The sequence below is a fragment of the Pseudorca crassidens genome, chromosome 10 (genome assembly GCF_039906515.1).
Source record: "Pseudorca crassidens isolate mPseCra1 chromosome 10, mPseCra1.hap1, whole genome shotgun sequence".
Lineage (NCBI taxonomy): Eukaryota > Metazoa > Chordata > Mammalia > Artiodactyla > Delphinidae > Pseudorca > Pseudorca crassidens.
In genome coordinates this window covers 28015306-28042316 of record NC_090305.1, presented here as the reverse complement: position 1 = coordinate 28042316, position 27011 = coordinate 28015306, and the positions used below count along the sequence as shown (strand labels likewise).

The 27011-nt window shown below is 39.1% G+C and overlaps 1 protein-coding gene across 1 annotated transcript; it reads right to left on the bottom strand.

Annotated features, from left to right (window-relative positions):
- Window positions 1-26589, bottom strand: CRISP2 (cysteine rich secretory protein 2). Its single transcript, XM_067755823.1, is given in 8 exon segments — window positions 1-128; window positions 10030-10118; window positions 14338-14435; window positions 15159-15304; window positions 19146-19233; window positions 20019-20135; window positions 24428-24498; window positions 26562-26589. Coding segments are annotated over 7 exon segments (735 nt in total). The 5' UTR covers window positions 24497-24498; window positions 26562-26589.
- Between the last annotated feature and the right edge of the window lie 422 nt (window positions 26590-27011).

The window sequence follows — 27011 nt, the reverse complement described above, 5'->3', positions numbered from 1 at the left end:
TCAGTAAATTTTGCCTTCACATAGGCAAGTAGTCTTGCACTTTTCCTTGAGCATTTCATGTTCACAGCCAGCTGTTTTCTTCAAGGAATCACAGTTACTAAGGAGATCTTCATACTCACAAGAATTGGCTGTAACAAAAACAGATGAGTTACCTCATTATCATTTTTCTCAGTAACGACAAAACAATCCACATATTCAAAGTGTATGAGTGGGTAAGATTGGACAAACAAGTCAGTGTCACTTACACCACAAGGGGCCTTTCACTTCTTGAGGGACATACAAGGTGCCTTAGTTGAGATCACTGATTAATCCATCACTTTTTATTTTGAACTTGGTGACATGTTTCTAAAATGAATTGACCTATTTTTCTCCCTTAGCAAAGAGAGTAAAATGAAAATACCTACAGAATCTAATATGGGAGGAGCTACTACACACATAGAGCTATTTAAACTTAAATTATTTTAAGTTAGGCGAAATTAAAAATTTAGTTCCTTAATCTTACCAGCCACAGTGTTCAATGACCACATGTGACTAGTGGCTACTTGTAAGATACATGATGATAGAGAACATCCTTATCATTTCATCCTATTGGACACACTGCCTCAGACACCAATGCTTTCTCTTTCAGGAGAAAGTGATTCCAGTGGGAAGATAGAGAGGTAAAACAATGATAATATGCCTTCTTGCTTTCTAATGTTTCTTTTTTGGATGTTCTCCAGGGACCCCAAACCCAACAAATCTCAAACTAAACTCATCCTCTTACCCAAAATGGATCCAAGGTGACTATTCCCCTCCCACAATCCCAGGGGAATGGTTCCCTGACTACTCAGTCATTCAGGCCAGGAACTGAATCAATCTGAACTCCTTCTTTTCTACTTCTGACCAGCACCAACCAGCACTGGTAACAAACACTGGCTATTCTACTTCTTGTCTCTCAGCCCTGTCCATTGTTCTTCATTCATTTTCCCAGTAATGAGGTCAAGACATTCAATTTCTTTTTAATCCATGTTTTTCAATAGTTTTCTTGCTGACTTCCATCCAATAGTTTCTATTTACCAGTGCTAGAAAGCTCTTTATCAAACATGATTCTGACCTTGTCACTCTTTTGCTGAAAACCTTTCAATTGAGTGCTTATTGCTAATAGGATAAATTCCAAGCTCCTTAGCTAATATAGCACTCAGCAGAGGTAGAAATATTCCAAGGTTTATTATTTTTTTTTTTGCCTTTTTGAACTCTTGTATTTTGACTTTTTTTTTTACATCTTTATTGAAGTATAATTGCTTTACAATGGTGTGTTAGTTTCTGCTTTATAACAAAGTGAATCAGTTATACATATACATATGTTCCCATATCTCTTCCCTCTTGCGTCTCCCTCCCTCCCACCCTCCTTATCCCAGCCCTCCAGGCGGTCACAAAGCGCTGAGCTGATCTCCCTGTGCTATGCGGCTGCTTCCCACTAGCTATCTACCTTACGTTTGGTAGTGTATGTATGTCCATGCCACTCTCTCACTTCGTCCCAGCTTACCCTTCCCCCTCCCCATATCCTCAAGTCCATTCTCTAGTAGGTCTGTGTCTTTATTCCTGTCTTACCCCTAGGTTCTTCATGACATTTTTTTTTCTTAAATTCCATATATATGTGTTAGCATATGGTATTTGTCTTTCTCTTTCTGACTTACTTCACTCTGTATGACAGACTCTAGGTCTACCCACCTCATTACAAATAGCTCAATTTCGTTTCTTTTTATGGCTGAGTAATATTCCATTGTATATATGTGCCACATCTTCTTTATCCATACATCCGATGATGGACACTTAGGTTGTTTCCATCTCCTGGCTATTGTAAATAGAGCTGCAATGAACATTTTGATACATGACTCTTTTTGAATTATGTTTTTTTCAGGGTATATGCCCAGTAGTGGGATTGCTGGGTTGTATGGTAGTTCTATTTTTAGTTTCTTAAGGAACCTCCATACTGTTCTCCACAGTCACTGTATCAATTTACATTCCCACCAACAGTGCAAGAGGGTTCCCTTTTCTCCACATTCTCTCCAGCATTTACTGTTTCTAGATTTTTTGATGATGGCTATTCTGACTGGTATGAGATGATATCTCATTGTACTTTTGATTTGCATTTCTCTAATGATTAATGAAGTTGAGCATTCCTTCATGTGTTTGTTGGCAGTCTATATATCTTCTGTGGAGAAATGTCTGTTTAGGTCTTCTGCCCATTTTTGGATTGGGTTGTTTGTTTTTTTGTTATTGAGCTGCATGAGCTGCTTATAAATTTTGGAGATTAATCCTTTGTCATTTGCTTCATTTGCAAATATTTTCTCCCATTCTGAGGGTTGTCTTTTGGTCTTGTTTATGGTTTCCTTTGCTGTGCAAAAGCTTTGAAGTTTCATTAGGTCCCATTTGTTTATTTTTGTTTTTATTTCCATTTCTCTGGGAGGTGGGTCAGAAAGGATCTTGCTGTGATTTATGTCATAGAGTGTTCTGCCTATGTTTTCCTCTAAGAGTTTGATAGTTTCTGGTCTTACATTTAGGTCTTTAATCCATTATGAGTTTATTTTTGTGTATGGTGTTAGGGAGTGATCTAATCTCATACTTTTACATGTAGCTGTCCAGTTTTCCCAGCACCACTTATTGAAGAGGCTCTCTTTCTCCACTGTACATTCCTGCCTCCTTTATGAAAGATAAGGTGTCCATACGTTCGTGGGTTTATCTCTGGGCTTTCTATCCTGTTCCATTGATGTATCTTTCTGTTTCTGTGCCAGTACCATACTGTCTTGATTACTGTAGCTTTGTAGTATAGTCTGAAGCCAGGGAGCCAGATTCCTCCAGCTCCATTTTTCGTTCTCAAGATTGCTTTGGCTATTCGGGGTCTTTTGTGTTTCCATACTAATTGTGAAATTTTTGTTCTAGTTCTGTGAAAAATACCAGTGGTAGTTTGATAGGGATTGCATTGAATCTGTAGATTGCTTTGGGTAGTAGAGTCATTTTCACAATGTTGATTCTTCCAATCCAAGAACATGGTATATCTCTCCATCTATTTGTATCATCTTTAATTTCTTTTATCAGTGTCTTATAATTTTCTGCATACAGGTCTTTTGTCTCCTTAGGTAGGTTTATTCCTAGATATTTTATTCTTTTTGTTGCAATGGTAAATGGGAGTTTTTTCTTGATTTCACTTTCAGATTTTTCATCATTAGCATATAGGAATGCCAGAGATTTCTGTGCATTAATGTTGTATCCTGCTACTTTACCAAATTCATTGATTAGCTCTAGTAGTTTTCTGGTAGCATCTTTAGGATTCTATATGTATAGTATCATGTCATCTACAAACAGTGACAGCTTTACTTCTTCTTTTCCGATTTGGATTCCTTTTATTTCCTTTTCTTCTCTGATTGCTGTGGCTAAAACTTCCAAAACTATGTTGAATAAGAGTGGTGAGAGTGGGCAACCTTGTCTTGTTCCTGATCTTAGTGGAAATGCTTTCATTTTTTCACCATTGAGGACGATGTTGGCTGTGGGTTTGTCCTATATGGCCTTTATTATGTTGAGAAAGTTCCCTCTATGCCTACTTTCTGGAGGGTTTTTATCATAAATGGGTGTTGAATTTTGTCAAAAGCTTTCTCTGCATCTATTGAGATGATCATATGGTTTTTCTCCTTCAATTTGTTAATATGGTTTATCACATTAATTGTTTTGCATATATTGAAGAATCCTTGCATTCCTGGAATAAATCCAACTTGATCATGGTGTATGATCCTTTTAATGTGCTGTTGGATCCTATTTGCTAGTATTTTGTTGAGGATTTTTGCATCTATGTTCATCAGTGATATTGGCCTGTAGTTTTCTTTCTTTGTGACATCCTTGTCTGGTTTTGGTATCAAGGTGATGGTGGCCTCGTAGAATGAGTTTGGGAGTGTTCCTCCCTCTGCTATATTTTGGAAGAGTTTGAGAAGGATAGGTGTTAGCTCTTCTCTAAATGTTTGATAGAATTCACCTGTGAAGCCATCTGTTCCTGGGCGTTTGTTTGTTGGAAGATTTTTAATCACAGTTTCAATTTCAATGCTTGTGATTGGTCTGTTCACATTTTCTATTTCTTCCTGGTTCAGTATCAGAAGGTTGGGTTTTTCCAAGAATTTGTCCATTTCTTCCAGGTTGTCCATTTTATTGGCATAGGGTTGTTTGTAGTAATCTCTCATGATCTTTTGTATTTCTGCAGTTTCACTTGTTACTTCTCCTTTTTCATTTCTAATTCTATTGATTTGAGCCTTCTCCCTTTTTTTCTTGATGAGTCTGGCTAATCTATTTTGTTTATCTTCTCAAAGAACCAGCTTTTAGTTTTATTGATCTTTGCTATTGTTTCCTTCATTTCTTTTTCATTTACTTCTGATCTGAGTTTTATGTTTTCTTTCCTTCTGCTGACTTTGGGTTTTTTTTGTTCTTCTTTCTCTAATTGCTTTATGTGCAAGGTTAGGTTGTTTATTTGAGATGTTTCCTGTTTCTTAAGGTAGGATTGTATTGCTATAAACTTCCCTCTTAGAACTGCTTTTGCTGCATCCCATAGATTTTGGGTCGTTGTGTCTCCATTGTCATTTGTTTCTAGGTATTTTTAAATTTCCTCTTTGATTTCTTCTGTGATCACTTCGTTATTAAGTAGTGTATTGTTTAGCCTCCATGTGTTTGTATTTTTTACAGATCTTTTCCTGTAATTTATATCTAGTCTCATAGCGTGGTCAGAAAGGATACTTGAAACAATTTCAATTTTCTTAAATTTACCAAGGCTTGACTTGTGACCCAAGATATGATCTATCCTAGAGAATGTTCCATGAGCACTTGAGAAAAATGTGTATTCTGTTGTTTTTGGGTGGAATGTCCTATAAATATCAATTAAGTCCATCTTGTTTAATGTATCATTTAAAGCTTGTGTTTCCTTATTTATTTTCATTTTGGATGATCTGTCCAGTGGTATAAGTGGGGTGTTAAAGTCCCCTACTATGAATGTATTATTGTCGATTTCCCCTTTTATGGCTATTAGTATTTGCCTTATGTATTGAGGTGCTCCTATGTTGGGTGCATAAATATTTACAATTGTTATATCTTCTTCTTGGATCGATCCCTTGATCATTATGTAATGTCCTTCTTTGTCTTTCTAATAGTCTTTATTTTAAAGTCTATTTTGTCTGTTATGAGCATTGCTACTCCAGCTTTCTTTTGGTTTCCATTTGCATGAAATATCTTTTTCCATCCCCTTACTTTCAGTCTGTATGTGTCTCTAGGTCTGAAGTGGGTCTCTTGTAGACAACAAATATATGGGTCTTGTTTTTGTATTCATTCAGCCAATCTGTGTCTTTTGGTGGGAGCATTTAATCCATTTACATTTAAGGTAATTATCGATATGTATGTTCCTATTCCCATTTTCTTAATTGTTTTGGGTTCATTATTGGAGATCTTTTCCTTCTCTTGTGTTTCTTGCCTAGAGAAGTTCCTTTAGCAGTTGTTGTAAAGCTGGTTTGGTGGTGCTGAACTCTCTCAGCTTTTGCTTGTCTGTAAACGTTTTAATTTCTCCATCAAATCTGAATGAAATCCTTGCTGGGTAGAGTAATCTTGGTTGCAGGTTTTTCTCCTTCATCACTTTAAATATGTCCTGCCAGTCCCTTCTGGCTTGCAGAGTTTCTGCTGAAAGATCAGCTGTTAACCTTATGGGGATTCCCTTGTGTGTTATTTGTTGTTTTTCCCTTGCTGCTTTTAATATGTTTTCTTTGTATTTAATTTTTGACAGTTTGATTAATATGTGTCTTGGCATATTTCTCCTTGGATTTATCCTGTATGGGACTCTCTGTGCTTCCTGGACTTGATTAACTATTTCCTTTCCCATATTAGGGAAGTTTTCAACTATAACCTTTTCAAATATTTTCTCAGTCCCTTTTTCTCTTCTTCTTCTGGAACCCCTATAATTCAAATGTTGGTGTGTTTAATATTGTCCCAGAGGTCTTTGAGACTGTCCTCAGTTCTTTTCATTCTTTTTTCTTTATTCTGCTCTGCAGTACTTATTTCCACTATTTTATCTTCCAGGTCACTTATCCGTTCTTCTGCCTCAGTTATTCTGCTATTGATCCTATCTAGAGTATTTTTAATTTCATCTATTGTGTTGTTCATCATTGTTTGTTTCATCTTTAGTTCTTCTAGTTCCTTGTTAAATGTTTGTTGCATTTTGTCCATTCTATTTCCAAGATTTTGGATCATCTTTACTATCATTGTTCTGAATTCTTTTTCAGGTAGACTGCCTATTTCCTCTTCATTTGTTAGGTCTGGTGGGTTTTTATCTTGCTCCTTCATCTGCTGTGTGTTTTTCTGTCTTCTCATTTTGCTTATCTTACTGTGTTTGGGGTCTCCTTTTTGCAGGCTGCACGTTCGTAGTTCCTGTTGTTTTTGGTGTCTGTCCCCAGTGGCTAAGGTTTGTTCAGTCGATGGTGTAGGCTTCCTGGTGGAGGGGACTAGTGCCTGTGTTCTGGTGGATGAGGCTGGATCTTGTCTTTCTGGTGGGCAGGTGCACGTCTGGTGGTGTGTTTTGGGGTGTCTGTGGACTTATTATGATTTTAGGCAGCCTCTCTGGTAATGGGTGGGGTTGTGTTCCTGTCTTGCTAGTTGTTTGGCATAGGATGTCCAGCACTGTAGCTTGCTGGTCATTGAGTGAAGCTGGGTGCTGGCGTTGAGATGGAGATCTCTGGGAATTTTCACCATTTGATATTATGTGGAGCTGGGAGGTCTCTTGTGGACCAGTGCCCTGAAGTTGGCTCTCCCACCTCAGAGGCACAGCACTGACTCCTGACTGCAGCACCAAGAGCCTTTCATCCGCACGGCTCAGAATAAAAGGGAGAAAAGGAGAAAGAAAGAATTAGTAGAAGTAGAAAGAAAGAAAGAAAGAAAGGAGGGAGGGAGGGAGGAAGGAAGGAAGGAAGGAAGGAGGGAAGGATGGGAAAAAAGAAAGAAGATAAAGTAAAATAAAATAAAGTAAGATAAAGTATAATAAAGTTATTAAAATAAAAAAATAATTATTAAGAAAAAAAACAACGGACGGATAGAACCCTAGGACAAATGGTGGAAGCAAAGCTATACAGACATAATCTCACACAGAAGCATACACATACACACTCACAAAAAGAGGAAAAGGGGAAAAAATCATAAATCTTGCTCTCAAAGTCCACCTCCTCAATTTGGGATGATTCGTTTTCTATTCATGTATTCCACAGATGCAGGTACCTCAAGTTGATTGTGGAGCTTTAATCCGCTGCTTCTGCGGCAGCTGGGAGAGATTTCCCTTTCTCTTCTCTGTTCTCACAGCTCCCGGGGCTCAGCTTTGGATTTGGCCCCGCCTCTGCGTGTAGGTCGCTGGCTCAGGCCCGGGGGGGAGGGAGGGGCACTGCGTGCGGGGCGGGCCTGCGGCGGCAGACGCCACCGTGACGTTGCACGAGCCTGAGGCGCTCCGGGCGTTCTCCCCGGGAAGTTGTCCCTGGATCCCGGGGCCCTGACGGTGGCGGGCTGCACAGGCTCCCCGGAAGGGGAGTGTGGGTAGTAACCTGTGCTCGCACACAGGCTTCTTGGTGGCGGCAGCAGCAGCCTTAGCGTCTCATGCCCGTCTCTGGGTTGCGCTCTTTTAGGCGCGGCTCGCGCCCGTCTCTGGAGCTCCTTTAAGCAGCGCTCTTAATCGCCTCTCCTCGCGGACCAGGAAACAAAGAGGAAAGAAAAAGTCTCTTGCCTCTTCGGCAGGTCCAGAGTTTTCCCCGAACTCCCTCCCGGCTAGCCGTGGTGCATTAACCCCCTGCAGGCTGTGTTCACGCCGCCAACCCCAGTCCTCTCCCGGTGCTCCGACTGAAGCCTGAGCCTCAACTCCAAGCCTCGCCCGCCCCGGCAGGTGAGCAGACAAGCCTCTCTGGCTGGTGAGTGCCGGTCGGCCCTGATCCTCTGTGCGGGAATCTCTCCCCTTTTCTCTCCGCACCCCTGTTGCTGTGCTCTCCTACGCGGCTCCGAAGCTTTCCCCCTGCGCCACCCGCAGTCTCCGCCCGCGAAGGGGCTTCCTAGTGTGTGGAAACTTTTTCTCCTTCACAGCTCCCTCCCACTGGTGCAGGTCCCGTCCCTATCCTTTTGTCTCTGTTTATTCTCTTTTCTTTTGCCCTACCCAGGTACGTGGGGGGTTTCTTGCCTTTTGGGAAGCCTTAGGTCTTCTGCCAGCGTTCAGCAGGTGTTCTGTGGGAGTTGTTCCACATGTAGATGTATTTCTGGTGTATCCGTAGGGAGGAAGATGATCTCCACGTCTTACTCTTCCGCCATCTTCCCGGAAGCCTATTCCATGGTTTTTTAGCTGATTTTTTTACTTTAGTTAATTTATAGTTTTGACATCATGAATATTCTGAATTATAGCTCTATAATTCAGTAAGAAAGAATACTGACTAAAGGTGAATGCATTTGAAAGGTAAAAGTCTCAGGGAATGAGTCAACTCTATTGTTCATAATAATTTTTTTGTGTGTGTGTGGTACGCGAGCCTCTCAGTGTCGTGGCCTCTCCCGTTGCGGAGCATAGGCTCCGGACATGCAGGCTCAGCGGCCATGGCTCACGGGCCCAGCCGCTCCACGGCATGTGGGATCTTCCCGGACCAGGGCACGAACCCGCGTCCCCTGCATCGGCAGGCAGATTCTCAACCACGGCGCCACCAGGGAAGCCCCATAATAATTTTAATAAAAATATCCCAACTATAAAAAACCAATAGCTATTTTTACTTCAGATCATGACAACTTTAGAAATGACACATATGACATTTTATTCCCTCCTTTTGCAACAATATCTTTATGGATTCTATAAACCCATATCATATACAGGTTGGACTTTGTCATTAAAAGTGTGCACAAAACCATGAGTAAATTATAGGGCAAGTGATCATTTATTATGTTAATCACCATGCTTCCAATTATACTTTAGAAAAAAATGCAGTAATCAGCATGAGGAACTCATTTGCACAAAAGAAACATTAAGTTTGCCTGTATAGACTGAGACACAATGTGGTCTCACATCCTTAGATTTATACATTTTTATGCATTCAAAATACTACCTTTGGTGTAATGACATTAACGTTGATGAAATTATCAGAAGCACGAATGTATAGTTTTTTGTTTTTTTTTTTTCAGTATGTGGGCCTCTCACTGTCGTGGCCTCTCCCGTTGTGGAACGCAGGCTCCGGACGCGCAGGCTCAGTGGCCATGGCTCACGGGCCTAGCTGCTCCTCGGCATGTGGGATCTTCCCGGACCGGGGCACGAACCCGTGTCCCCTGCATCGGCAGGCGGACTCCCAACCACTGCGCCACCAGGTAAGCCCCGAATGTATAGTTATTAATGAGCTCTGCGAGGTCACAGAAACAAATGGATGCTAGATGTTTCATTATCTTATATATGGTAATATAGGCATACCTCATTGTATTGCATTTCACTTTACGGTACTTTGCAGATATTGTGTTTTTTACAATTGAAGGTTTGTGGCAACCCTACATTGAGCAAGCCTGTTGGTGCAATTTTTCCAAAAGCATTATTTTTAATTTAATGTACATTGTTTTTTTTTAGACATAATACCATTGCACACTTCATAGACTACAGTATAGTGTAAACATAGCTTTCATGTGCACTGGGAAACCAAAAATTTGTGTGACTCGCTTAATAGCCATATTTTCTTTCTTTCAGTGATCTGTAACAACGTCTCTGAGGTATGCCTGTATTCTTTTCATTACAGAGAATATGTAGGTTATTGAAATGTGTAAAATGTTTACTTAAACACACTCTGTTGGGTAATCTTTTTGTCTTGGCATAAAGATGTTATTTATTTATTTATTTTTTGTTTTTGTTTTTTTTTGTTTTTTTTTGTTTTTTGCAAGATGTTATTTAAATTGGTTACTTTGGGAGATTTCTTTATCCATAAAAAGAAAATTAAACATCAATTCTTGATTATAATAGCAAGTTAATCACTTCAAACTTACTGCATAGTCCACTGTCACAGTTATCAGGGCAACTGGCACAAGGTGTTCCTTGTTGTTAAGGGGTACTCTTTTTACTCACATTATTACCACTGTAATGTAAAATACACACTGTCAAATATTTTTCACTTTACTGTTTAGTTGCCAAGGGCAACATCAATCACTAAATATATATAAGTATATATGTAACGTTTTTAGTTCTGTTAACAAAACTGAGGGGAATTCCCTGGCGGTCCAATGGCTAGGATTCTGGGCTTTCACTGCTGTGGTCCCAGGTTCGACCCCTTAGGTCGGGGAACTAAGATCCCACAAGCCGCACCACCAGGCCAAAAAAAAAAAAACAACGACAAAACAAAACTGAAAAATTACAATTCTCCACATGTAATTTACATAACATCCAAATTAAGAAAATACTTCACACACATCGACCCATCTCCTTGACTCTACTTCTTCAGGCTGGGCAGCTACACTGGCATAACTAGTCTAAAGCATCCAGATAACTTCTTTGCAGCAATACACTTTTCATCTCCCGGTAGACTTGGTCAGATTGGTAAGGCCGTGCCCCGCAGAGAGCTGGCTAGGGATAAATATATCACTTTGAGAGACGGGGAAAGATCCTGGGGGCAGGAGGTTGCAGTATGAAAAAGAATACTCAATGTTGCAATATAATTTTATATTTGAAAGAGGATAAATACCCTAATTCCTCTAATATGAACTAGGGACAGTAAAGCTCCAATATATATATATTTTAATTTCGAGATGGCATTGTGCTATTTAAGTAGTTTGTGGTGCGTGTATTTGTGGGTCAGGGAGAGCTGGGGAAGGTTTATGAATTTCCAGAGGTAGTGCGTGAGAGATTTTTATGTTTACCGAAAAAGGAACGTGAGAGTAAAAAGTTTTGATAAACGCCAATAGCCTGGGTGTAGTCAATTACAGTGACTAACTTGTAACTCATCGATGATGATTATCCTATTGGCTGTTAAATTTATCTAATTCATAGGAAAATACATGAGAATGCAAATCTCAGTAGTGTCAAGGGAGCCAAGGGCCCAAAGTGATGTATTTGAATCTGTCTTCCTGCACAGAACATGGCTGTCCATGTGGTAGCCTTGGAAGGGCTTGGAAAGATTGTGACGTAGACACAAAAGTGTTCTGGAGGTTCTGTCACTCCCGCTTTCCTCATTATTCACTTCAGCTCTCACTCCAGATGCCTGGTTCCCGATGCCTCCCCTCTCACAGCCAGGCAGTGAGTTTGGATGCATTTTCCAAGGGTCTATCAATTTTTTTATTAAGTTATACTTGACACACAATATTCTATTAGTTTCACGTGTACAACATAGTGGTTTGATATTTTTATACATTATGAAATCACCACAGTAATTCCAGTTACCATCTGTACATCTCTTGTGGTTTGATGGATTCCTTTAGTGTTAGCTTTGGACTTCTTTTTCATTATTTTTTGTGTATCCATTGTAGGTTTTTATTTTGTACTTAACATGAGGTTCATATATATCAGTCTGTAGCTATAGCTGTTTTAAGCTGATAGTCACTTAAGTTCGAAGGCTTTCTAAAAGCACTAAATTTTTACTACCCCCATCTGTTTTATGATTTTTATGTCATATTTTACATTTTTTTACCTTGTGTAGTCCTTCACTACTTGTTGCAGTTACAATTGATAGTAGCACTTTTGTCTTTTAAACTTCATACTAGCTTTTTAAGTGGCTGATCCACTGCCATTACTATATATTTGCCTTTACCAGTGAGATTTATTCTTTCATATGTGTTTTCTGTTTCTAGTTGTGGCCTTTGCTTTTCTGCTTAAAGAAGACCCTTTAACATTTCTTGTAAGGCCAGTCTAGTGATGATGAACTTTTTTAGTTTTGTTTGTCTGGGAAACTCTTTATCTATCCTTCAATTCTGAATGATAACCTTGCTGAACAGAATATTCCAGGTTGTAAGCTTTTTTTGTTTTTGTTTTTTCAGAACTTTAAATATATCCTACCACTCCCTTCCAGCCTATAAAGTTTCTCCTGGAAACCAGCTGATAGTCTTATGGGGTTTCTCTTTTGTGTGATTAGTTGTTTTTCTCTTGTTGCCTTAAAAATTTCCTCTTTAACTTTTGCCATTTTAATTATGTCTTGGTATAACTCTAGGTTCATCTTGTTCGAGACTCTCTTAGCTTCCTGTACCTGGATGTCTGTTTCCTTTTTCAGGTTAGGGAAGGTTTCAGGCATTATTTTTTTAAAATGTTTTCTGTTCCTTTCTCTCTCTTATCTTCCTGGGACCCCTAGCTGTTGGTAGCTTGCTGTTGTCCCAGAGGTACCTTAAACTCTCCTCATTTAAAAAAAATTCTTTCTTCTTTTTGCTGTTCTCATTGGGTGATTTTTCACTATTCTATCTTCCAGATTGCTTATCTGTTCTTCTGTATCATATAATCTGCTATTGATTCTCTTGAGTGTGTTTTTTATTTCAGTTCCTATATTCTTCATTTCTGATTGGTTCTTTTAGTTTTTAAGTCTTTGCTGAAATTCTTATTGTGTTCTTCCATTATTCTCCCTAGTTCAGTGAGCATCCTATAACCATTTCTTTGAACTCTATCAGGTAAATTACTTATCTCCATTTCATTAGAGTTTTTTCCTGTGGTTATATTCTGTTCTTTCATTTGGAACATATTCCTGTCTCCTCATTTTGTTTGAATTTTGTTTTTATTATTATTTAAAAAAAATTTTTTATTGGAGTATAGTTGCTAAATTTTGGGTTTTTTTCTATGATTTAGGCTAAACAGCTACCGCTCTTGGTCTTGAAGGAGTGGCCTTGTGTAAGAGCATCCCCTGTGACTGCTTGTGACTGGTGGCTTTAGCAGACCAGCTTGAGCTGGAATGGGCCAGGCTAGAGGAAGTCCCTGGGGAGCACTGTGCTTACGGCTGCCTTGGTGGGATGGCTAGGGCTGCAGCTGGGGAAGGTGTGCACTGGGGGGACTCCCAGGGGGACCAAACAATGGTGCTCACTGGTGCCTTCGACTCTGGGGAGGGCTCCAGCAGTTCCCTGTTCATTTGGAAGAAGCTCTCAGGTTAGCAGATGGATTTTCCTTCTGTATAGTCTGAATGCTTTTTAAATTGCTGGGGTATTTTTTGCTGTGTCCCAGGGCAGGTGAGTCTGTTCTCAAGCCCCTCAGCTATATCCCTCCTACTGCAGATCACTAAAATGGGGGTGGGGTTCCCATGGATACAGCGTCTCCATCTTTCCTACTAATTTCTATGTGGTCCTTCTATCTGCAGAAGCTGTTAAATCAACTTCGGGGGCAATTTCTTTATATGTAGGTGTAGATTCAGTGTGTGCATGGGAGGAGGTGAGCTCAGGGTCTTCCTAGGCCCGTGTTGTCCTTCCCCAAATGACCTATCTATTCTTTCTACTAAACTCTAATAGCTGTTTTCAGGAAAATGACTTTGGAGGTCATATTTCTCAAACTGGAGACCCATATCCCTGGGTCATCTATAGTATCAAATAAATCCTATATGAGGCTTGGTTTGGGGCCTCCCTGCCTGTAGTGGTAAAGAACTTCAAATTTTAAAAGAAATTAAGACTAGCAGATATGTTGAGGTTAGGTCTTTAGTTTATCCATAGGATTTGTTGTGGAGAACTTAAAACGTTTTGCTTAATGAAAGAGCATGTTTCCTGTTACAAATAAAGACTGTAAGGAATTGTTCATTATGGAGTTTTTGGTGAAAACTTCTGAGAAACAAAAGCTTAAGATGTTTCCTTTTTCTGGACTCTAACATATATTAAAGATCTCTTGAAAAACCTTGGAGACCCAGAAGAATGAATCATTTCTAATGATAATAACGTATATGGTTTTCAAGATAAGTAAGAATAGGAACGTTTCAGCAGAAAGGGCTGAAATCACAATTTACTATCCCTTATTTTCCACTCCACTACTGCCTCTTGCTTAACCATCAAGCTTCCACCCACCTAGGGTGTGAAATTAGTGAGAACTGATGACATCAAGTCTAGAGAAATGCATACTACACGTGCCCAGAGAATAACCTTGAGCCCTGGGGAAAGGCAATTGAGAGAAAAGACATGACTTCATAATTGAGGAAAGAGAGTTTCAGATTTTACTCTTGGAAATGAGAACTTGGTCTCTTCTCTGATAAGTTGAATGTATCTTACCTTAAGCAGTATTTCCAAAGGTTTATCCCTTCTCTTTATTAAAATATGCTTTTTTATTTTGATTGGGTAAATGTAAGATTATTTTAAAATATTAAATTGCCGACGGAATTATTGGTATTAAACTTTAAAGTATATACTTACGCAGGACAGTACTGGCAAACATAGTAGTATTTTAGACTCTCCTGATTGGGACAGTAGGCAATTCCACATCCAACACGGAAGGATGAGTACCAAACAAGCTACAAATGCATAAGGAAATATGTAAGAGTACATTAAGGAAGAGGGGAAAATACTGGGAAAACAAATAATAGCAAATGTAAAAAAAAAAGTGATTCTTGGCACTTCCTTGGTGGTGCAGTGGTTAGGAACCCATCTGCCAATGCAGGGGACACGGGTTCCATCCCTGGTCCCGGAGGATCCCACATGCCTCGGGGCAACTAAGCCCACGTGCCACGACTACTGAGCCCGCATGCTACAACTACTGAAGCCCGCGTGCCTAGAGCCCGTGCTCCACAACAAGAGAATCCACTGCAATGAGAAGGCCGCACACTGCAGTGAAGAGTAGCCCCCGCTCACGACAACTAGAGAAAGCCTGCGCGCACCAGCAAAGACCCAACGCAGCCAAATATTTAAAAAGAAAGAAAAAAAAGTGACTCGTAGTTTGTAGCCGTATACCTTATGGAAATATTTAAACTACTGAAACAAAGTCACAAACCTTAAAAATATTAAATTTCGTGTATCCATTTATAATGTTGGAAAAGTACAGAGTGTACTTCCCTGCCAAGAATTTTGCAGCCCATGAAAAAAAAAAATGACAGTTTTAGATGAAATACCAGCCAAATGCCAGGACTCTATTATACTCAAGCCCTTCCCCCAGATTGAACATTGGTGTTGGTCATCATTTGGAGAAGCTTTCTCTGTTAGAGCATCTGTGGCAGAAGTTTTTCATTTGTTCTGGTTACCTGGGTATAATGTCCAACAATTGCACTGGAGCTCTTTGGTCCTGCACCGTAGACAAAATTGTGGTGTTCTTCAAACCAGCTTTGGATTGCATCTGACCAGGCAGTAGGGTCACTTGACATGTAGGGATTCTCACCACGTTTTGTACCTAAGTGTGAACAGATCATTCATGAAGAAAACAAAAAAGCATGCCGTGGCAAGAGAAGTCAACTACATGAACACAAGGATGTTGCCCTTCAAACTCAGTGCCTGTATTTGCTAACTGTTAATACATGAAAAAGATGCTTCCATTCCTTATCAACTGTAAAGCTGAATAGAAGACAGATCTACCTAGCCCACTGGGCTGGCCACAATATGCAAACTCTGAATAGCTTGAGAAGAATTTATTCTAACAAGGACCTACTGTATAGCACAGGGAACTATACTCAATATCTTGTAATAACCTATAATGGAAGTGAATGTAAAATATATATATATATGTATATTTGAATCACCTGCTGTACACCTGAAGCTATCACAACATTGTAAATTAACTATATTTCAATAAAAATCAAAACCAAACCAAACCAAACAAAATCCTCCTCCCTGTGGATTGTCAAAGATGCATTCTTTTTCATGCTAAATTCTTCACAGGTATAATGTGTGTGCTCTCAGCTTTGTATTGTTAGCTTACGAAAGGCAACAACCAAATTTTATTTTTTCTCTCCTCTTACCCACCCTCAGCAGAGATTTTTCACACATAGGAGCCAGAATAAATATTTATGATTATGAATTTGCATAAACTTTGAAAAAAAAAGGTTTACGGGCAGTCTTTAAGAGTCCCAATCAAGAGTCAACTGACATCAGGAAGGTGTTCAAAACTTGTAGCTCTTCCCTTAGTCCATGAGTCATAATGTCACAATGTGACATTATAGTTATATAATGTTATATAACTTACAGTTATAACTCTCTGAGGAGAGTTATATATAACTTACAGTTATATTATAACTGTATATTATAACTTCCAGTTATATTATAACTCTCTGAGGAGTCATAATGTCTCCTCAGAGAGTTAGGCAGGAAGGACCTTGCAGAGGGTGACATCAGCAGAATGGTGAGGTAGGAAGCCCTGGACTCTCCTTTCCCCAATACACACACTGATTCAGCAACAATTCATGAACAAATTGCCCTTGTCAGAAATCCAAAAACAAAACTAAAGGCTTCCTGACCCTGAGGGATATGAAACCAGACTCACTGAAGCCTCTAGGGAGATTGGAAAACCCTCTGGCGAGAATCCCTACCCTCAGCACCGTGCTATACAATCAGGAAGAGACCCTCTAACTCCCAGCTTCTCCCAAGGGAGGGAAAGAGTTGGCTCATGTGTCCAGCAACCCAACGTTTCCAAGGGGACGCCCCAGAGGGCTGGCTTCTGTCTTGCTAGTCTTGGAGGTGGTGAGTGGAGATGGTGTTTGGGCTGCTAGACACCATAACTCCTCCCTCTGGCTCAGCACAGAGCAAGCAAATGAAAAATCCTTTCATTTTTTTCCTTTCTTCCCTGGGAGTTGATCAATGTGTCCAGTGGTCCAGTTTCTCTGGGGCTACCCAAAGAACTGGCATCTTTCTTGCCAGTCCTGGAGTGCAATCTTGTTCCCTGGGGGAGAACTGAGATGGCAGTTTGGATTGGTAGATGCCATAGCCCTTCTCCCCAGCTCAGCACAGAGCAAGCCGACAAAAACCTCAGCTGCCTGCTTCTCCCTGGGGAGGGAAGAAGCTGGTTTGGTCATCTGATGCCACACATTTTCCAGAGGCTGCCTGAAGGACTGGCTCCTGACTTGCCTGTTTTGGAATGCTATCAAGACCTAGCATAAACTCACTGCCTGCGGCTAGTGAGAACAGAGACAGATATTTGGGCTGGCAGTTGCCATAGCCTCCCTTCCTGGTTCAGCACAGAGTGAACAAACAAAATACTCCAGCTCTTAGCCTCTCCCTGGGGAGGGAAAGAATTGGATGGACTGTCAGAGATCCATCTTTTCTGGGGGCTGCCTGAGGAAACGACTTAAGAATCTTTCTTGAGCAAGATGGACTTGAACAGCATTTCTCCAAAAAAGATGTACAAATGACCAACAGGTATATGAAAAGGTGCTCAGTGTCACTAATCATCAGAAAAAAGGCAGATCAAAACCACAATGAGATATAACCTTACACCTGTCAGGATGTCTGTTCTCAAAAAACAAAAGACAGCAAGAGAAATTGGAATTCTTGTACGCTGTTGGTGAGAATAAAACATAGGTAGCTGTTGTAGGCAACAGTAGGGAGGTTCCTCAAAAAATTGAAAGTAGAGCTACCAAATGATCCAGCAATTCCACTTCTGAGTATTTATCCAAAAGAATTGAAGTCAAGATCTTGAAGAGATATTTACATTCTCATGTTCACTGCAGCACTATTCATGATAGCCAAGATGTGGAAATGACCTAAATGTCCATCAGCAGATGAACGGATAAACAAAATGTGGTATATACACACAATGGAATATCATCCATCCTTAGAAAAGAAGGAAATTCTGCAACGTGCAGCAACATGAATGAACCTTGAGGATATTTTGCTAAGTGAAATAAGCTAGTCACAGAAAACGAGTGCCTGATTCTATCAGTATGAAGTATCTCAAATAGTCAAATTCATAGAATCAAAGAGTGGAATGGTGGCTGCTGGGCTGGGGGGAAGGAGGAATGGGGAGTTACTAATCAATGGGCATAAACTTTCTGGTAAGCAAGATAATTTCTAGATATCTGATGGACAGCATGGCACCTACAATCAACAATATTGTATCGTACACTTAAACATTTCTTGAGAGGGTAGATTTCATGTTAAGTGTTCTTAGCAGCATAAAATTTTTTAAAAACTAAAAAAAAAGGTGTTCTTACCACAGTAAAATTAATTTAAAGAAGAAAGAAGTGCCTTGAGGTCCAGAAACGTTACCCTTTTCAGCCCTCTCTTAATATTTACGTTTTGGTGACTTGAAATATAATGTTTACGTGCTGCTTAAAGAAAGTATAAAGTGTTTTTGGATATCTCCTTTAATAAGGAAAGACAGAAACTTAGAAACTAACAGTAGACTTGGATCTTTAAGACCATTTTCCACTGAAAATGAACACAGTCGCCTCCTGTTGTAATTTCATCATAATGTTTGTATCAACAATATAAACAAGAACAATTCTACTGAAATAACAGGTAAGTTATTCACTATCTTTAAATTGGGCTTACCTATGTGTATATCATGCTTGAAAATGTAAAACATTTTATGTAAGGTTTGTGAATACAAGTTTTTTTTCTCTCATGGCTTTTATGATCCTTGGTAAGATACGTCTTCAAGTTTTTTTGAGTCTAATATATTATTCTATGCATTATAGGTACACAGTCTATACAAAATACTTGACAATTTGTTATCAAAACTTTAAAAAATGAATCAACACACCCAAAATATTCATCCTGATTAAAAAAAGCTTAAATATTTTTAGAGTAAAATTCAGGAACAGTTCAACATATTTTAACACATTTTGTGAATGCAAAATAATCTGATTTCAAAACACCATACAGCTACACAATATCACAAAAAGGGCAAAGGGTGAGAAATCAGGAAGCCTGGTTAACTTTCCAGTATATGATACTCCTACCAGTTGTGTTCTTGCATAATTCATTCCTTCCACATCCTTTTTAATCTTTAAAATCGGGAAAATGATTACGCATGACCTGTTCACCATGAGCTGATCAAGAGGAACAAATGAGATGCTGCTTAAGAAATAATTTGCATAATGTAAATAATCAACAAGCATGAAATAGTACTTATCGTATCTCTCTCTATACAGATACTTTAATTTTAAAAGTACAGCCATATAAGCAACATTTATTCACAAAGTCTTCTGAATACAATGCTCCAGAATGGTCTGTCCTATTTTATTTGCCTAATATTTTATTTGCTCATTTATTCAACAAACATTGACTCATTTACATACTGGTCTTCCGGTCATCTGGATTACTGTGTTCTAAAGTGCACTTGTTTGCCCACTTCTGAGCATTTTCTGTTGCTTCTCTGCTCCATTCCTAAATGTCACAAGAAAAACAAAATACACAAAGATTCAACTCCAATGAAGTATATGCTTTAAAATCTGATTGGTAGGCTGATTTGCATTACTTTAAAACTTCTGTAGATGTATTATCTAATTGTCATTGGTATTAAAGTACCTTTTTGTTTGTGTGTATGTGTGTGCGTGTGTCTTTATCTGTCCCAGTGCCAGTTTCCACACAAAGACAAGTCCACAGGTATGTCTAACGAGAGAAATACCTAATACATTATCTGACTATGATAGCATAGCAGCCGCACCTAAGATTTTTAATAATGTTGCTGCTCTAAATACTAACATGTGAGATAGTCTGACTATATTTCAGTAGTAATAAGCTGACCTAGTTTATTGCCAATTCCATTTGTAGCCCACTGTGTCCACATGGGAGATGTCCAGCTTTTATGGACTATTCCCTGGGAAATGGGCTGTTATTTTCCCTAAATGGCATTGATCCTGAAGGATAGGAGATTTCTTTATTTTCGACTAGGGAAGATAGTGAACCAAAAATGTAACACCTTCATATTTGATGTCTGAAGATCTGGCTTCTAAATTCTGCCTTCCCAGCTTAAGAGCCCTGTAATCTTGACAAGTTATTTAACCATTATAAAGGAAAATTCATTTCTGCCCTGCCCATGACAGAGCTAAATGAAGTAGAAAAATAGAGACAGAACTTTGTAAGCCACAAGAGTCTTAAGAGATGCCAGTTAGCTGCCTGCTCTTACCACTGCTGGTTCACACCACTTTATTTATATTTTTGCTTCTTACCATCTTTAGCATGTTGCTGGCAGGTGGAGAGACTGATTTCCTTAGTTCATTGTGTTTATTTACAATCTCTCTTTGGACTTGCGTTTGAATGGTTAATAGCGCAGTGAAGGATGGATCCTACAGGGAAATAAAATTAGGATTTTTTTTAAACATTTTTGAAAATTGCACTTAAGAGTGAATAAGTTAATTCAGGGGCTCTGAGATGACTTTACAAAGTGTTCAGTTCAAGCCACTATGAGTTGTTAAGCACTGTCAATGAACTGAACCAAGGCAATGACAAATAGGAAAAAAGTAGTTTGAAGTTTTGAGAATGGGAATGGAATTCATGACATGACAAATTAAAAACTCCTCTGAGGCCGCAAATGCCAATTTCTAGTTTCAAGGGAACTCTCAGTGTGATTTTTCTAGACATACAAGTGATAATGTTTTATATTTTATAATATTGTGTACAAAGGTATACAATAAGAACATGAAGGCAGATTCATCCACATTCAATCAGGCTGCAGCAGTGGGATAAGAGCGGACCTCAAGACTCATCCTAGACTTTAAGGGGAACTTTGACCTGACGTGGTATCTGTTTTTAGAGAAAGAATATATTTAGAATGTATTTAGAGAAAGAATGTTGAGGTTCAGTTGAAGTGCATTCAGTATTCCAGTAAAATGATTCTACCTGTTTTATTTTTTTAACATCTTTATTGGAGTATAATTGCTTTACATTGTTGTGTTAGTTGCTGCTGTACAACAAAGTGAATCAGCTAAATGTATACATATATCCCCATATTCCCCCCCGCCTTGCATCTCCCTCCCACCCTCCCTATTCCACCCCTCTAGGTGGTCACAAAGCACAGAGCTGATCTCCCTGTGCTGTGGGGCTGCTTCTCACTAGCTAACTGTTTTACATTTGGTAGTGTGTATATGTCCATGCCACTCTCTCACTTCGTCCCAGCTTACCATTCTCCCTTCCTGTGTCCTCAAGTCCATTCTCTATGTCTGTGTCTTTATTCCTGTCCTGCCCCTAGGTTCTTCAGAACCATTTTTTTTTAGATTCCATATATATATGTGTTAGCATACGGTATTTGTTTTTCTCTTTCTGACCTCACTCTGTATGACAGACTCTAGGTCCATTCACCTCATTACAAATAACTCAATTTCGTTTCTTTTATGGGTGAGTAATATTCCATTGTATATATGTGCCACATCTTCTTTATCCATTCATCTGTTAATGGACACTTAGGTTCCTTCCATGTCCTGGCTATTGTAAATAGAGCTGCAATGAACATTGTGTTACATGTCTCTTTTTGAATTATAGTTTTCTTAGGGTATATGCCCAGTAATGGGATTGCTGGGTCATATGGTAGTTCTATTTTTAGTTTTTTAAGGAACCTCCATACTGTTCTCCATAGTGGCTGTATCAATTTACATTCCCACCAACAGTGCAAGAGAGTTCCCTTTTCTCCACATCCTCTCCAGCATTTATTGTTTCTAGATTTTTTGATGATGGCCATTCTGACTGGTGTGGGGTGATATCTCATTGCAATTTTGATTTGCATTTCTCTAATGATTAGTGATGTTGAGCATCCTTTCATGTGTTTGTTGGCAATCTGTATATCTTCTTTGGAGAAATGTCTATTTAGGTCTTCTGCCTATTTTTGGATTGGGCTCTGTTTTTTTGATATTGAGCTGCATGAGCTGCTTGTAAATTTTGGAAACTAATCCTTTGTTAGTTGCTTCATCTGCAAATATTTTCTCCCATTCTGAGGGTTGTCTTTTCATCTTTTTATGGTTTCCTTTGCTGTGCAAAAGCTTTGAAGTTTCATTAGGTCCCATTTGTTTATTTTTGTTTACATTTCCATTTCTGTAGGAGGTGGGTCAAAAAGGATCTTGCTGTGATTTATGTCAAAGAGTGTTCTTATTATGTTTTCCTCTAAGAGTTTTATAGTGTCTGGTGTTACACTTAGGTCTTTAATCCATTTTGAGTTTATTTTTGTGTATGGTGTTAGGGAGTGCTCTAATTTCTTTCTTTTACATGTAGCTGTCCAGTTTTCCCAGCACCACTTATTGAAGAGGCTGTCTTTTCTGCATTGTATATTCTTGCCTCTTATCAAAGATAAGGTGACCATATATGCGTGGGTTTCTCTCTTGGCTTTGTACCCTGTTCCATTGATCTATATTTCTGTTTTTGTGCCAGTACCATACTGTCTTGATTCCTGTAGCTTTGTAGTATAGTCTGAAGTCAGGGAGCTTGATTCCTCCAGCTCTGTTTTTCTTTCTCAAGATTGCTTTGGCTATTTGGGGTCTTTTGTGTTTCCATACAAACTGTGCAGTTTTTGTTCTAGTTCTGTGAAAAATGCCATTGGTAGTTTGATAGGGATTGCATTGAATCTGTAGATTGCTTTGGGTAGTAGAGTCATTTTCACAATTTTGATTCTTCCAATCCAAGAACATGGTATATCTCTCCATCTGTTTGTACCATCTCTCATTTCTTTCATCAGTGTCTTATAGTTTTCTGCATACAGGTCTTTTGTCTCCTTAGGTAGGTTTATTCCTAGATATTTTATTCTTTTTGTTGCAATGGCAAATGGGAGTGTTTCCTTAATTTCTCTTTCAGATTTTTCATCATTAGTGTATAGGAATGCAGGAGATTTCTGTGCATTAATTTTGTATCCTGCTACTTTACCAAATTCATTCATTAGCTCTAGTAGTTTTCTGGTAGCATCTTTAGGATTCTCTATGCATGGTATCACGTCATCAGCAAACAGTAACAGTTCTACCTCTTTTCCGATTCGGATTCCTTTTGTTTCTTTTTCTTCTCTGACTGCTGTGGCTAAAACTTCCAAAACTATGTTGAATAATTGTGATGAGAGTGGGCAACCTGTCTTGTTCCTGATCTTAGTGGAAATGGTTTCAGTTTTTCACCATTGAGGACGATGTTGGCTGTGGGTGATTCTACCTGTTATAGGTAGATTTTATAGGGTCACTCAAAAGACCCCATTAAAAAAATCTCCAAGGCCATTTGGAAGGAGCAAAGCCATCCAGTGAATGGACTATTGCTGACTTTGTTCCTTTTAGAAACAGAAATATAATTGATAAGGTATTAAATCAGTTGCTGATATTTTTGGTGTATATTTGTGTGTGTGTGTGTGTGTGTGTGTGTGTGTGTGTGTGTGTGTGTGTGTGTGTGTGTTGGGGGGGATAGATCCTAAACCTGGAGGTGGAGTAGGGTGTGTGAATTGCTCCCACAAGGTCTAGCAATTTGATAGCCTAAATTTACACAAAAGGCTGATGTTACATGAGCAAGATTTTTTTTTAAATCAATTTATTTTTTTAAAATTTTTGGCTGTGTTGGGTCTCCATTGCACTGTGCAGGCTTCTCATTGTTGTGGATTCTCTTGTTGCGGAGCTCGGGCTCTAGGCGTGCGGGCTTCAGTAGTTGTGGCACGTGGGCTTAGTTTCTCTGCGGCATGTGGGATCGTCCCGGATGAACCCGTGTCCCCTGCATTGGCAGGCAGATTCTTAACCACTGTGCCACCAGGGAAGTCCCAGCATGAGTAAGACTTTGAAGTGTAAGTCTGAATAGACAGGGTCCTTGGTTGACCTTCCCCTGACACCTTGGAATAAGTCATTCTCTGCTCCCCCAATACTGAGTCCCCTTCAGAGCTCTGCAAATACTGTGAACATAGGTCTGACCACATTTTATCACCATGATCACATTGCGTCCATTTCTCCTGCGTACTTATACATCCCTAAGGACAGGGGCCAATACTGAATGAAAAATAAATCCAATGGCACGTGTCTTTATAAGAGACGCAAGAGGAGAAGGTGATGTGAAGATGGAGGCAGAGATTCCAGTGATGTAGCCACAAGCCAAGGATTGGTGGAAGCCACCAGAAGCTGGGAGAGGACCATGGAACAGACTCCCTCCTAGATCCTCCAGAGGGAGCATGGCCCTGCTGATACCTTGATTTCAGACTTCTGGTCTCCAGAACTGTGAGAGAATAAATTTCTATTGGGCTAAGCCACCAAACTTGTGTTAATTTCCTACAACAGCCCTAGGGACCTAATGCATTAATTTTCCAAAATATCATGTACTCCATGTAAAAATAATGCAATATTTTTCTTTTTTTGTACTAAATCTTTGAAATCTGGTGTGTAATTTATACTACCTACAGCACATCTTGTTTTGGAAAAGCCACATTTCAAGTCTTTAATAGCCATGTGTGACAGATAGCTGCTGTACTGGACTGCTCATCCTTGAACTTTCATCTAGATAATTACGTTAAGTGCTCTGAGCTACCGAGGAGTGCTCTGTGATGTACTAGACACTCTCATTACTTCCGCTCTCAAAGTGCCTTGCCATCCCACAGAGCTGCCTGGATAGCTCTGGAAAGATTTTTCCACTTTAACCTTACCTTTGCTTTGGTGGGGAAAGATGGTAGCAGCACAGTAGCCAGAAACAGCACAACTGGGAGTGAAGCCATTGCTAGGAAGTAAGTCAAAGAGAACAAAGGTCTACATTGAAACATGTAGTACATGGACCTCTAACTAGGAGGGAAGAACTAATGTAATGATCTTGGTTATCTCAAAGGAGCCGTGATTCCCAAATTTATAAGTAATGTAACAAGAGAGGACTGTCATATGGTGCCAGTAGAATCATAATAGAACCAACCTTGTCTCTGATAGGGACAATAAAAAATAAGCTGAAGAACTTGACTGTTGCACTTGAATTATACCTATAAAGGTGAGGGACATACCACTTCTTTCTGCCCACTTCTATTGCTCCTAAGCCCATCAGAAAGAAAATATGGAAGAAAACAGATTTCGCCACAGTTAATTATGATCTTGCATTGATTATTATTTCAATTTTAGGGCAAAGGTTATTTTCAGTGTATACCATTTCTTAGTTTTTTTCCTCTTGTCTATGAAAAGTAGACTTCTTGTCCTTTTATTTATACACAACTCTAATCCAGATTTCAGGGTTGTGATAACACAGAAATGTACAAATACTTTAGTAGTAGTTATTTCTCCAATGGAGGCATTAGAAGTTATGTTTATTTTATTCCTTACACTTGTCTATATTTTCAAATTTCCAAGTATAGAAAAAATACAAATAGAACTAATATATTGAAAATCTAGCCTGTTCGAATTTGCTGAATCCATGATTGGGTACAAAGGTTACTTAATATCTTCATTAACTTTTTAAAAGACACTCAGCATTGGGTTGCCCACATTGTGCTTTCTCAATGTGTCAAAAAATCCTTGGTCCTTTAGATGAATCAAAAAGAACATGAAGTTTAGGAAGCATTCATATTCTCTTCCCCACCATTCATCATATAAAAGTTACTCACTTTGTAAATGAAAGGAATACTGCCTAGATTAACTGTCTTCCTATGCAATTGCTACCCCCAAATTCTTGGAGGAAAAGAAAATTCTAAACTGTTTATCTGCAGTACATCTCAGGCCTTATTGATTTGTAAATAGTGGACAATTGGTACCTCTTCCATGTATTGCCTTTCTTCTCAATAGTGTGATTATCAAAGGGAGAGGAATGAACATTTATTGACAGTGTAGGGCAAAATACAATGTCTAATTTCACTCTCTTACCTTCGCAGGTATGGTGGTGTTTTACGGATGAAGGAATTGAGGCCTATAAGAGTTAATTAACCTATGCCAATGGTAAGTTCCTTTATTTATTTATTTATATTTATTTATTTTGGCTGCGTTGGGTCTTTGTTGCTGCGTGCAGGCTTTCTCCAGTGGCCTCGAGCGGGGTCTGCTCTTCGTTGCGGTGCGCCGACTTCTCATTGCGGTGGCTTCTCTTGTTGTGGAGCACGGGCTCTAGGCGTTTCCACAGTTGTAGCACACAGACTCAGTAGTTGTGGCTCGCGGGCTTTAGAGCTCAGGCTCAGCAGCTGTGGCCCACGGGCTTAGTTGCTCCGCGGCATGTGGGATCTTCCCAGACCAGGGCTCAAACCCGTGTCCCTTGCATTGGCAGGCAGATTTTTAACCACTGCGCCACCAGGGAAGTCCTGGTAAATTCTTAAGTAATGGCAGAAATTAACCTTCAACCAATTATGATGTCCAAGTCAATGCACATTGAAAGGAAAACATAGTTTCAACTGGGAAAATCAAACATTCTGTAGCTCAATGGAGACACTCTATCCTTATTTTAACAATTCCTGTGTTAATATACAACAGTATACAATATGTTCATAGTAAAAATCACTAACATGGAAGAATATACAATATATACAAATTGTCATATTTTACATTGTTTTCTATTCAATATAGTTCTAGTATACTTGTTTCAAGATCATAAACACGGGAACTATTTCTATTATCCATTTTAGAATGAGATGTAAAAAATGCATTTGTTTCAACTTGACATAGTGAGAGTAGAATTAATTCAAGATCATTGTCTCAATAACTATCCATAAAGTTTGAAAATCATGGGTACATTTGTTAAATATATAATTTTACCGTTGGCAAAGTAAAAATGATTGACAAATAAAATGTTCACATTTAAATAAATGAGTTATCACTTACTGTTTGTTTTCAGAGCAGGATGAAGTATCTGCTTTGTCTGTAGGAAGAAGAAAAGTACAGAGAAGGTTAGAGCACAATATATATTACATCTATTTCTGTTTTAGAAAGTTCTGGCTGTGCAAGTAAACCTAAGTCAATACAATTCCAAACCAGAATTTTTCACACCAATAGCTTCCAATTTCATTGCCAGTTATCGGACATTGTTTTTGACATTATTTGGTTCCCATGTAGCTTTTAACACAAGTAAGTAAAGCATACCCTCACTCCCTGGCCAGCCCTCTTCTCTTCTGATGCAAACTAAAATCTGGATGCTGCCTTTTTGGCCTAGTATTTCTATAATAACCACTGAAGACTGGTTAATCACTGTGAAGGTAACCAAGATCCTACCTTAGAGCTGAACTTCTGTGGCTCAGCTTTCTGTGACCTTTACTTCCCGGTGCCAACTTTCTG